The 13,982-nt window shown below is 40.0% G+C and overlaps 1 protein-coding gene across 5 annotated transcripts in view; it reads left to right on the top strand.

Annotated features, from left to right (window-relative positions):
• The first annotated feature begins 10,356 nt into the window (after positions 1-10,356).
• Positions 10,357-13,982, top strand: part of usp25 (ubiquitin specific peptidase 25) — a 38,196-nt gene continuing 34,570 nt past the window's right edge. For 4 of the 5 annotated variants that reach the window (XM_080867419.1, XM_080867420.1, XM_080867421.1 and 1 more), the window contains exon 1: positions 10,357-10,580. In XM_080867419.1, coding sequence (XP_080723545.1) covers positions 10,539-10,580 — 42 coding nt within the window. In that variant the 5' untranslated portion in view covers positions 10,357-10,538. The remainder of the gene's footprint in view (positions 10,581-13,982) is intronic. The other variant, XM_080867423.1, reaches the window with a different exon arrangement.

The raw sequence follows: 13,982 nt of genomic DNA on the forward strand, positions 1-13,982 counted from the left end.
AGCGTGAGATTTCCTAAAGGTGAGGACAAGTTCAAGCTAAACTTCCCCTGCACCGTCTGAATATGAAGTCCAGCGAGTGAACAGACAGCTTTTTGTCTGCAGTGCACTTTTGAAATTGCAGCACAGTTCCTCAGCCCTGACTTCCCTTTTATTTAATCCTCCCCATGACTGACTGCACTCTCTTTAAACTCCCAGTAACCTTTCCCCTCAGTGAACTTCTCCATTTCAAGATTCTTATCAAGGCTGAACTACCAGTAACCTCTCGATTTCCTCTGATTGCCGGAGCAGCGGCAAGCTTAAAGTAGGCGGCTGCGAGTTTAAGCTGAGGTCAAGGTGTAAAACTTGACAATCGACTGTTTGTCTGTGGCTTCGCTCTTTGATTTCCTGACCTCAGCATGAGGCCAAAAGGATGTAAACGCTGCACATAAGGCCGCCAGCAACTCAACTGCAGACCGAGCACTCGGAAGTCCCACAACAGACGTTTTCATAGTTACGAGATGTCCAGAAATGATTTCCTGGCATTGCAGATGCTTAGTCTCTGACAAACAACTTAATGACTGCACTTAACGTGCTGGGCCAAGGGTTTATCTGCATGGGAACTTGTTCGAAACAGCAAGCCTGACGACTTTAGTGTAAATGAGATGCTTTCCTCTTTATGTGCTTTGTTTATTCACATGGAGGCCATACAGAGCTAACACTTGTCACCAGTCGTCTTAGTGATGGGTGTGATAAATCCGCTCCCAGATGTTTCATCGCCCTTTTCTTAGCGAAGCCTTTGAACTTTGAGCATGTGATTTGACCTCAAATGTTATGTAAACATACGCGTGCGCACACACACACACACACACACACACACACTGTCACACATACGATCTAATTAGCATTTTATGGGTCTCATGTCCCATTTGGAGTGTCATTAAAGTAGAATATATAAATAAAAGGCTGATATGCCTCACAGATACCAGTCCAACTGTTTCTGTACTTTGCCTTGAGGTGATGCTTCTCCAGCGGCTGGATGAGCAGAGCCACAAGTCAGTATTCAAAAGGATTGAAGCGAAACACCTGGGGAAACTCATGCACTAAGGAAAAAAAGGTCCCAACGTTTGATTTCACAACCTTATACTAGCCCTCCCTCCCCGAGGCTTTTGAAGATGTACCTCTTTGTGAAGTCTTTCCCTTAACCCCCCTCCAGGGTCATGACCTCTTGCCTCACCTCCCTCGACCTGACCTGGCTGATCCTGTTTCCCGGGACAGGATCAACTGTTGGCCCCGCAGCTGTAGCTCCCCCTCCCCTCTCTTCCTACCCCCCCGACACCTCCTCTGCACACATATGCACTCAAACCACAAACCACATCTCCCTGCTTCCGCTCCCCAGCAATACACTCAGGCCACTCTCGCAATCTCTCATGTAAATATGACAAGTGGCGGCATGGCTCAAGCCCTTTCTTTTCTTTTGAGCTCGATAGCCTCTTGACCCTCACTGTTTCCCATGGCCTCCCAGTCCTCATACATGATGTGGTAATTATTCACGAATGACTAATAGCCCAAATGTGCAGAGAGGCTGCAGAGAGGGTGAACACTGCAAGTGAAAATACAGCAGCTCTGATCAGAGATGGCAGTTTTATAAAGCTTCCTTACTTATGTCCATGTGCAGGCCTGTAAACAGGCCCGATGTAATATTCATGATGAGTGAGAGTCCCTGTAGTCCACAGAGCAGGCTGTCAGCTTGAGGGATCTTGGCTGACACTAAAAGAACATGGATGGTATTTGCCATGTCAGATAAGCACAAGGGTAAATGTTTTACAAACTGGCCAGGGAGAGCTAGCAGTGTCAGTCTCCTGTCTGCCGGCGTCTTGTATTGCTTCTGATCATCTCAGAAAGTTTCTCCTTTCAAAGAAGTTCTCGCTTACACATCCTGAGGTATTCGATTAGTAATGACGGGAGCGAGCATTCCTGTTTTCATAGGCGATTAAGCTCACGCTTGATCTGAATCTTAATTTTCTCCGTTTGAAATCGAGTGACAGCAAACAATGAACTGCCATCTCTTTATTTTCCACCTCTCTCATGTGAACGATGTCATCTTCGAGAAACGTTTTTACCGCTAATTTCCTGTATGAATCGTGACACTGTGGTTGATCTGCAGGGTCATGAACTTTTCAAGTAAACATCTCTCAAAATCCCCGGTACAGTGAGAAAGGGCAGTTTAGTGTCAACCAGTCTGGCTAAGACCAGCTTGGGATGTGAACTTTGTGCAGACTTAGGATGAAGCCTGCCAAACTTAACTCTGTTGAATTAGCTTTCTGATATTCAACTCAGTGTGAAGTCATAAAGGGAAAAAAACAGAATGAAGCTGTATCTGGCAGTCAGAGGGGATTTGGTTGCATTTCAGAAAGTGAAGATGTTATGTTAAGAGCACTTATTAGTTTGACAGCATGATACAATATTTAGAAGGGAAGACGATCCATAAGACACGGGGAGGAACACCAGTTTACCTTTATATGGGAATATAATAGCTCCAGATTATAAATGCTGCCCCTGTACTCGTGTGGCATGCCTCATATTTTAATCGTTAGCTTGTTTGTTTAGTGTTGAGTTTTTTCAGCCTGCCAGCAGCAGGAGTTTATGGACGACAAAGTCTTGATGTTGCTATGAAATTTTGCACAGATGTCTATGTTTCACAGGAGATTAATCTTATCGACTGTGAGGAACTTTAACTATAGGGCCACTAACAGAAACTGAATTTTTTCTCTTTTGCATTTAAATATGACATTTTACGTCATGGTAACCAGGTTATATATGATCTTGACAATCCCACGACTCTTCATTCATCACTGTGGTTCTCAAACTGGGCCCCACAGCAACTGCAGATGGAGCATAGATGCCCATTTTTGTAGGACAAATGAATCTTGATTTTTCTTTATTGTCAATAACTTACTTTATTTAGGAAAATCTTGCTGTGTAGCTTCAAGCTGGGTGTTTTTGCCATGTTACTGTTTAAAGGCTGGATGAGTGAGGCGTAGAGCTAACAAAGGAACTGGGGGACACAGTCTAGAAACTTGCAGTTACAAGGTAAGGCATACATGTCCTTAATTTATCTTAATTTACAATATTAAGATCATGTTTTAAATAAAACTTGAAGCTAGTAAATGAAACTATAAACCAATTAGGAAAGCATTTACTGAAGAGGGAGCCCAAGGGTCATGTTCCAACAGACTCTCATTCACAAAGGTCATCCCTTTCTGGTCATTAGAAGTCAAGTTCAAGGCAGTGCCTCACTGGCAGCAGGTATTCATCTTTTTAACAGATCAGATGTGACTGATGAAATTTGGGGGACAGATTTACGAACACATTACGCCAGCACACACTGGGTTTTGGTGTAAAAAAAAAAAAAAACAAAAGAAAAAAACCCCCCAGAATATTTAAAGTGCATAAACTGATTTTCTAATGTTTTCTAATGTTTGCAAGATGCAATTTACAGCCAGCTGGACTTTTTCTTTGTATGAAATAGAAATGAAATGACTGTGCTTCAGAAAATAGCACAACTTAAGTGAATCACCTCTAAAACTAACCACACCTATCAGCACGCAGACACTATGTTGCCACGTTTGTTCAATCTGGAGTTCTGAATTTCTGAAGCTGCATTTATGTGCTTTAGGTCAGCAGTCCCCAACCTTATGCCACGGACCGGTTTATGACTGACAATATTTTCACAACCTTTAAGGTGTCGTGGATTATATATTATAAAAATAATAACGTTAAAAACCGATAAAAACCCTGAGAACCATCAATTTCACACCTGAGCCTCAACTCTCGCAGCCCGGTACCAAACAACTCACGGACCGGTAATGGTCCGGGGCCCAGGGGTTGGATACCGCTGCTTTAGATGGAAAGAAAATGGGGTCATCATAAAGAGTGTGATTAATTGTATTGTTCAGAACTGTTGTATGATTGTCTGCATTATGAACTGCCTTCATTCTGGATGTCATAGATTCAACAAGATGCAGGAAGCATCACTTACAGATATTGGTCCTTTTAACATGCTAGTATCAACGCAGCTCAAGAAACCAGTTTGTGATTATTTAAATTTTGTAACCTGCTCGAAGCATGGTCAGCAACAACACTCAGGTACGTCGTGGTCAATAAATGATGCTGATAATTTCATGTTTCTATGATTTCTATGGTGAACAAACTTGTTTTTTTGAGATGACGTGATGCAATCTAGCAACAGTGGTTAGTTGCCTGGACTCACAATATCATAAGATCACACAAAATTTATTCACTGAGGTTATAAGAGGCAGAAACGCATACACACACCATGTGTATGCTATTGCTATTTATTGTAGTTTAACCTGTCAAGGACAAAAACGTGAAGAAAATTCTGTATCAAGCCTTGTAATCATAGCTTCCCTACTTTTTTTTCAAGCTTTGAGTGACAGCTCTGTGGCGCAGTGGTTAGAAATGTTGCCTCACAGGAAGAAGATCCTGAGTTTGAATCCACCATCTGGCCGAGGCCTTTCTGTGTGGAGTGTGCATGGGTTCTCTGGCTTCCTGCGACAGTCGAAAGACATGCAGTTAGTGGGATTAGGTTAACTGGTGATTCTAAATTACCCGTGAGTGTGAATCAAAACGGTTGTCTGTGTTTGTCTTCATTAGACTGGCGACCTGTCCAGGATGTACGCCGCCTCTCGCCCTGTGAGAGCTGGGATAGGCTCCAGTGCCCCCCGGCAACCCTGATAAGGACAACTATGTGAATTTGTTATAAATTGGAGGGGAAAAAAGGCGTGCATGATAAATTTTATGTTAACACACCACAAAATACCTCCTTAAATGAACTTAAAATAATCACAGAAAAGATTTCTACATTAATAAATGACTTTCTATTAGCATTAAGTATTTTTGTTGGGCTAATGTAATGTAATGGGTTGGATCAGCTCAATGAAGTTGGACTCAACTACAGTAAATAAGTCAATTCATCATTAATTAATTAAGTTGGCTTAACTCAAGTAAATTAAGTTGAAACAACAGAATCAGTCCCGTGGAAATGCTTTCCATTTTTTACGTGAATCCAAATAATTTTTTCGTGCAGGGAGTGACAGTTAATCGTGTACACAAAGAAGATGATACTAAACAATCCTCATGTAATTTCTGTCAACAAGGTCGAGATGAGCAGTAAAACACAGACTAATGCTGCTTTTGTTAAGCTTTATAAAAAAATGTACTGAATTTGAAACATAGTTTATTTGGGAAGTGGTGAAAGTCCTGCCCATTATCTGGGAAAGACACCTTGAAAATGGCTGAAATCCTCAAAAATAATGATCTTGTCAGGATACCCGACATCGAGCCACGACAGAGTTTAACTACTTCATTCTTTACGCTGTCATAAAATCAATGCTCCTGCTGCACTCTAAGCTTCAAAAAAGCAAAGGGGAAAAACACAATCAGTGTTATTTTAAAATGAAACAAGCTTTGTATTATTGTTGGCACGACAGCTCCCGAAAAAATGCAGTGATATGTCTTCACTGCCTGTAGACACTGCTGTGCTGCGACGGTTTAAGGCACCTGATCATTTCCATATCACATAGGAACATCTATGGTAGTCCCATTGAGTCTGTATTCTAATTTACTTAATAAGAAAATCAAATCCTGAGATGTCCACGGATCTTGCTTGTTTCCAGGAAAAAAAAATAAAATAATAATAATAATAATATATATATATATATATATATACATATATTCCACACTAAAGCAGAACCTTGGTCCTGCTTTAGTGTGAAGAAAAATGCTTTCAGATGACCCATCAGTTTTTACAGCTTTATGTTTTATGACATATAAATTTGCTGTTGGGGAACAATAAGTGAGTAGTGTTGAAAACAACCACTGAGGTTTGCTGCATGAAAAAACAAAGACTGGATTTGATTGATTTACTGATTGGCCGTCTGCTTTCCTTTGCAGCTTCCGTAGATGCATTGTATTTTCTTTTCCTGTTTATAAGTTACCCTCACATTAGTGAATTTAAGATTGAAATGAGGTTTAACTGAATGGCTTGTATTAACAAATAAGCCTTTAAAACAAATGATGTGTTTCAGTGCGATCGGAAAACCTGCACTCCTCGCAGTTATATGTAATTTTATGCTGACTCTTTTTCTTAAAGACGTCATGGACTCATAAAAAAAATTCAGATAGATAGATAGACTTTAAACCAAATCATTCTTGGACACTGGCTCGTGTCTAAAACCCCTGAGGAAAAAAAACTGAAGAAAACCTGGCAGGTACAAAAGCAGACTCAAGAGCAGCACATGGCCCATAACCATACAGGTATTTCAACATTTTGTTTCCAAAACATTGTTGCAATATAATGTGTATACAGAAAGTCTGCTTGAAGCCAACCCAACCTGGTCTGTTTGCAAAGGGTCTTATTTTAGCCACACATGAAGCACCATAGTTGGTTCGTTTGCTTAAAGAGGGAGATCCTGGGGGGAAATGGGCACATCTCAAAACATTTTTAAGCATTAATTTTCTAGTTCTGCTTATTTTTTATTATCTTTCAGGTTCCACGGAGCTGGTATAGCCAGAAAATTTGCTAAAATAAAGAAGCAAAACTGACTGTGAAATCTCATCGGTGCGTTCGTGGATTAACTGAATTCTACAATACAATAACGTGTAACTGTTTTATTCAGTATGCGGGGTAAACCTTTATCCCACATATTGGTGTGGCAGGTCTAAAAGGCAGGTCTATGTCCTGGAGCACGGGTTCATCATGTTGTTGCATTTTCACATATATTAGAAATTTAAATATATTTAAATGGCTTCAATAAGTAAATCCAGTTGTATCTCTGTGACAAGATGCAAGAAAGTATCAACATTTTACTCCTTTATGAAGTCATTAATGCGATGGACGTGTCTGCAAAGTGTGGCAGTTACAGTGGAGTCATTTATAGAGCCAAATTGTCAATTAAATGCTCGGCTGTTCTTAGGCTGGTAGCACTGGCATCACTACACAGGAGTGAAAATATTGCATGTAGTTTGGATCAAACTTTAAATACGTTATTATAAAATGTTTGTTGAAGTTCAGATTAGACCATATGGGCCCCATGAACTAACATGAATGCTACATCCTTGTGTTAAAGGACAGTTGTAATGTACATGCGTTGTTGTTGGATTACTGTATCGGGCAGAGCGAGAAGGAGGATTTTCAATGTCCTGGTGCGAGTGGAGCTATTATCATACAGCCCTCGGGCTCACTTTCGGGATCTGTTTTGATCTTCAACAAACAAGCAGACATCAGCTTGTCAGCCAAGGATCTATTCAGACTGCAGCGGCTTCTGTTTGACTTTGCCAATTGATTCATCAACTTATTTTCTGATTGGTTTCCTGACAGCTTCCCCGATTCTCTGACTGATAGCTCTACTTTTTGCCTTGAGGTCAAACTGTGTGATGTGTCTGCTCAGACAAGAAGGCTGTTTTAAGAGGCTGCCCTGGGTGTTTAAGGTAACCTTCACACACTCTGTGGTGGTCAGTGAATATTTCAGCACACTGCACATAGAAGTATAAAATATTGATTAAGGCACCGTGCTGAAAAATGAAAACAGACTCTGTGATTTATAATGCTACTTGATTTGGCAAGTGGAATCATTTTCATGTTTCATTCCTTTTTCCACATTTCTGCTGCTGCTGTGTGGGGCTGTGATTATGCAAGCTGGTGCTCCAAAGGAGGATGTTGCCATCTGCTGGGAGAAAAGCTGAATAGCATGGGGTAACAGCACAACCTTGATTTGTTGCTATGACAAAATAATGTATTAATACTGTTATATATTTATATTACTATATGTTTATGGATAAGAATTAAATTCAAACTCAGTTTGAGCTAAATCGCAGTTATTGTTATAATGAAACTACAAAATGTACACTGATCAAATCCTGTTTACATCCTCAGTTCTGTTGCCAGATCCTTCTTCCAGTGCCATCATAAAGTTCTGATGTTTCCCATTAATATTTATATGTACTAGTTAGATGACACAGTTCATGTTAACAAAGCATGCTGACAGCTACAGTTATAACTATTACAGCAATGCTATTCCTGAACATCTAAAGGATGACCCAGTTCTGTGTGAGAGGACTGTTCTCTTCCATCTTGCACTGAATTAATAACAGCTGACAGACCTGAAAGCCCAGTGTTTGGATGTTGGTGTTATTATCTCGGTCTGAATAATTAGGACAGAATGTGGACAGCTGAATTCAGTGCCTTACACTTGCAAGACCCCCACGCTGGCGTTCACAAACTATGAAATACCATAAAGGTAACAGATGTCATGAGCTTTGAAATGTTGCTGTGATAGGAGAAAATGATCATAACTGCCCCTAATAAATGAACAAACCAGGAATGTTGTCAGTCATCTTTAGCCTGACAAGCAGCCTTTTCTATCCTTATCATCCTTTCATGGAAGGGGATGGCATTTTTTGCTCCAGAACCCCGAGTGAAAACCCCGGGTGTGGAAATTTGACTGTTATATAATTGTAAAGTAGCACCTCCTTGAGGCCAAATGATTCCTCTCATCTTACAGGAGGTAAGGATCAGGAGTAGAAGGTGAACACTGGGCACCGAGCATGGAGGCATACTAAAGGGAAAGGCAGTTCTCAATATATGAGAATTAAAGTGAATCTGATACTAATACATCACAAAAAACAACAAAAACACGACTCAGATAGAGCAAACCACTGCTGAGGTAGCTCAGTCTAGGCAATATTTACTTTTAATGAAATAATATTATAAATTTTCTATATATTGAGTTTATTTTCTATGTTTTTAAAATGCAGTTTAAGAAGTTTTTAGTGCAGTAAAAACAAATTGCATGCCTTTGTCATTTGTCACCTACTAAAGATCCATTTTAATATACTTTAACACAACCGGCAGATGTGAAACATAAAAGTGTGATCAGAGGTCAAATGTTCAGATTCAAACTATAATGTGATATTTAAACTCACCGTATACCAGTATCATTTCCTAAATGTTGCCAATAGGCAGCAGAATTTTAAGCAAAGTTTGAGAGATAACAGACATTTTATCCAAATTTGACCCTATTTAACCACAAAGAAGAGGCCAGAGGTTCAAAGTAACGTGATATTTAGAATTTTCATATATAGTTCCCTATATGCCTATATGTTTTCAATGCAAACAATGACAGGAAGAAACATAGTTTTTAAATAGCTGTGTATAGGATTATTAGCACTCTGAGCTTCGGGTCAATCTATTGACCTTGAAGAAAATGTCAGAGGTCAGATTTTAAGTCTTTGTACTTATAGGTTGACAATACACCAAGCTTATAAGAAAAAAGGTTCCAAATTATAAGGCTTTTTGTCTGTTTGTGACTGATAAATCATTAAGTTGACCTTGAAGACCTCAGTGGATGTCAGCCAAATTTTAATAGATTGTTAACACGACCCCACTCTACACCCCTCCAAAGAGTTATCAGAATTCATTCAAAACTTTTCGAGTTTACAGACAGAATGACACGCATGCAAACAGTACCAAAAACATAAACTCCTTGGAGGAAAAAGAAAAAGGCAGCTGCCCAGAATGTGGCACACACAATGGTTAAGAGAAAAAGTCTTGTGGATCACATGAAAACTATGAAGTCAGAGCATGTCCAACACAAACACTTTAACAGTCTGGTGTGTGTATTTCACACCCAAGGATTATAACAGTGACTGTATGTTTTTCTGCTACCTGACTTTATAATGGGAAATTGGATGGGTCACTGTACAAACTGTGAATGTAAGTTGAAGGAGGTATGCCTTACTTAAAGGCATAGTTTTGGAACTTGTCTATCATTATAATGTCACATTTTCGTGTAAGGACTGATGCTTATCTAGCACTTTTCTACTCTACCTGGGCACTTTGTCTAAGATTCGTAGACATAATGATGCATCGGGGCAACTTGGGGTTCAGTATCTTGGCCAAAGAAGCAGGGATCGAACACCCGACCCTCCGATTAGAAGACCAGTTGTAACCTTACCTTACAAAGCGACAAAAGCGATTGTTTTAAAATCATTTTAATATATATATATATATATATATATATATATATATATATATATATATATATATATATATATATATATATTCCTTGAAAAATTCTGTTTTCAAGTACACTAAAACACAAACAAAATATCAAGAATTCCTTGGCGATTTGGTGCATTAAGAAATGTGCTGAAGCTAAGCAATAACAATGTGGTTCAAATGAATCGCAAAATTTCTGGCTATAATTGTAGTTTGCATTAATTTCCCCCAAAAGTCCCGTTCATGATGGTAACGCAGTTCAACAGACCTGAGTAATCGATCCCAGCTCACAGGCAGCGAAGAGCAATGTTTTCATGCCTACTGACGACTTGCGCTAGTCACTCTGCCATGGCGTCCGTAATGTCGCTGATTAAGGAGGGGACATCGTAGCATCTCCTTTTTATATCGCTTTGGTGAACGGTATATCGTGCATTTTGCTACTCCTGGTTTGAATTTAACAAAATTTCCCACTGAACCGGCCATGACCGTGGAGCAGAATGTCCTCCAGCAGCATTCTCAGAAGGTAAGCTGCCATATGATAACTTGGTGGCTAGCTAACTTTAGCTTAACTGTATTCCTACATAGTTTAGGAGCTCAAAGAACGCAGAGGGTGGGTGAATTAGTTCCTTGGTTGGTAGGGTGTACCTTGAATTGTTGTTTAAAGACGTCGTGCGTGACCCTTTTGTGAAGAACCGTTTGTAAATCCCACATAACTGCATGTAAGCTGGGCCTTACGTTACCCTGGGTCAGTGCTTTATTCAATATTTTGCTAGCCAGTGTACGTGCTAATGTAGCCGTTAGCGATAGCTAACGGTACCACGTAAAGTTACCTGAAACCCCAACATCGTCCTTTACGCTGGGTTACGTTTAACAGAAGCTAGCTATTCCTATATTATAACATGATGCTCTGCATGGTAACGTCAGCAATATGGGCTATTCGTCACTTAAAATAAACAAGGCTAAGTGACAGTGACAGATTTAACGTTAGCTTGTCGACGTCTTCATAGTAAGTAAATCTTTGATTTCTCTGACGGTTTTAGCTGAAGTCTTCTGATAAACTACCCCCCCCATCACCACCAAATAAATTAATGTTTAGTTTGATCAAGTGCTTACTCTTTGTTTGTGTGAGCAAATGTTTCCTATGTTACTCATCACATATCTGATACCTTTGTTTACAAAGCATGTCCAACGGCGAAGGTGGAAACCCACCCGAGCAACGATGCTTGGCAGGGATTGAGTGTTCGGATTGCAAGCCAGGCGTGTGACAGTTCATAACCGGGAAGGCAGATTATTATGTTACATTTGATCACACCGCTCTCATTTTACCAAAGTGCATTAAGATCCGCTGCTTAGACGCCTAGTTATGCGATTTAGTCCGTGGCCACCATGCCCAGTACCGCATAGCTCTGGTTACTTATGTAACCACTTGAGTGATGTTGCTTAATCATAGGTTAGATGTTTGCTCCGCGGGTCCAGAGTAAAAGAAATCATATTTTTGCAAAAGTCTTATGTAATTGCAGCGATGCTTTACTACACTTCATACAGTCCAGGAGCTCTGCAGCGCAGGCCTGCTGTGTTCAAATAAATCAGCTCCCCAGCCTTTAAAACATGAGTAAGCACCATCAGGCATATGGTGGGCTCATTACACAAGTTACGGTCTTAGGCAAACTAAATACTTGAGCCTCTGTAATGGCTCACACTTGAATTTTTTTTCTGTTATTGAGCAGCCTGACCTTATTAGTGGCTGACATCATACTACAACAACAGCTGTTGAATGTGTACTGTAATTAGGGCTGCCACAAATGATTTTTGATAGTCGACTAGTCACCGATTATTTTTGCGATTGGTCGACTAATCAGATCATGCATCCATTGGACGTAAAACGTACAGCTTATTGCACCAGCATCCATCTGCTCTTATATAACTAGCATTAGCTTACAGCTTTAAGTGTTTAAGGTCTGTGCTAACTAAAAATAAAGACAAGATGATACTTTATTAAATTTTAATGAAATTTGCAGATTGTTTCGATGAAGTTTAATAAACTCATTGCTATCTAAAATATAACAGGACACCGGAGTATATTCTCGAGCATCTCACACTTCTGATAATCAGCTGTCTGCTTGACGTTTATTCAGCTGTGTAAAAACTATAACTTTAATCTCAGCCAAACCGATTTACTCAGGAACAAATAAAATACTAAAAAAAAGCCAAACAATAACATTTTTAAGTTATCTAAGTGACTTATTTATGTTTAACCTGAGTAGAGTATCTTACTAAAAAAAAAAGAAAAAAAGAAGAAGACGATTTGCCGTTCTCACGGGCTCTAGTGAGCCTTGCCCCCGGCTAGCTATCGAGCTGGTGGGTAACAGACGTCTCCGAAAACGTCGGAGCGCTTTTGAAAATATGTGGTGTCTTGATAAACTGAGCAGATATTTGAGGTTTACACAGTTATATTCTCGCCTAAAAATATGTTAAACGTTTATTTTGTGACCCAGAAAGAATAATAAGAGTAATATTAAAACTAACTAGCTGCTGCCATTGTTGGTGTCACTACCCGATCCGTACCGGAAACCCGATCGGTACCCCGCATGCGCGAAAGGTGTCTACTTCCGGTCGAAGCGTTTTACGATAGTTACGGGTCAGAGTATCTGTTAAGATGTTAAGGATAATAAGTATCTCTTAAAATGTTTCCAATAATGAAAATTTCAATATAATGTAGACAAAAACAAAAAACAAAAAGATAGTTACGGATCAGGACTCCCCGATCCTTACTGCGCATGTGCAAAGTCGGACCGTACAAATCGGGTCTACCCGATCCGTACCACGCATGTGCAGGGGTTTTCTTCTTCTGTCCGTTTAATGGCAGTTTACTCCCCAGTGTAAGAGGATACCGCCACCTGCTGACTGAGTGAATGAACCCTATTGTAAACTGAATTAGCGTCATTACAAACGTGTGCTAAATTTGATTTAGTGATAGTCGAGTGTGTTTATGCTTGTCTGTGTGGAGAGGATTGATTGGAATAGTGATGATGATGTCCGCTATCACTGTCAATTGTCAGTAAACACTTCATTTGGCTGATGAATCTTCACGTGACATATTACAAAGTCTGTATTATTAACTCTGTAATTAGGTGCCATTCTTCTTATTTTACGGCGCTGTTGTTCAATCGGGGGACGCTCTCTGTTGAGGAGAAAAGTGTGAATTTGTTTGTATACGGAGGTATCCATTGTTTAAATGTCCCCGTAGTCGAAAAGGAGGCAGAGCTGTTGAGAAATGCTAGGAGCTAACTGGGCGCTAACCGTGTCATTCAAATATATTGAATGTCGCAATGTTGGCAAAGAGAGGAAGTGACGTAAGATTTGCGCATGCGGGGTACTGATCGGGTTTCCGCTACGGCTCGGGTAGCGACAGTGACAGTTGGAAACTGAGCTGGGCTGCGCTATGAATTCTGGGACAGAGCTACTTCTTCGGGGTTTAACGGCAGCTGGCATCCTTGTACGTGCAGTGCTACCATCTTCTGTTTCAGTCCGTTATTACACTCTTAAATCCTACTACTTATTCCTGCGTCTTTTGTGATCTTACAAAGCTTCAAACGAGGCGTCGACTATTAAATTAGTCGTCGACGATTTTGATAGTCGACGTAATCGTGACTAGTCGACTAATCGTTGCAGCCCTAACTGTAATAGATTGTTTGTCTTGTGTTAATAAATATGTAGGGTTTCTGCTGATTCTGATTGGAGTATATGTATAAAGTAGTTTGGGTCTGATTTGTTTTGAAAGCAGAGTAGTGTGTTTTGGGATATCGCTGTAGTCAGTTGTGCTCCATCAACACTCAGGGTGTGGTGCTGGTTTTCATGCAGAGACCTGTAGATAGCAAGATGAGAAAATTTGAAAAGACTTCTGATCCTGTCTGTACAATTTCTT

This window comes from Rhamphochromis sp. 'chilingali', assembly GCF_963969265.1.
Source record: "Rhamphochromis sp. 'chilingali' genome assembly, chromosome: 19".
NCBI classification, from domain to species: Eukaryota; Metazoa; Chordata; class Actinopteri; order Cichliformes; family Cichlidae; genus Rhamphochromis; species Rhamphochromis sp. 'chilingali'.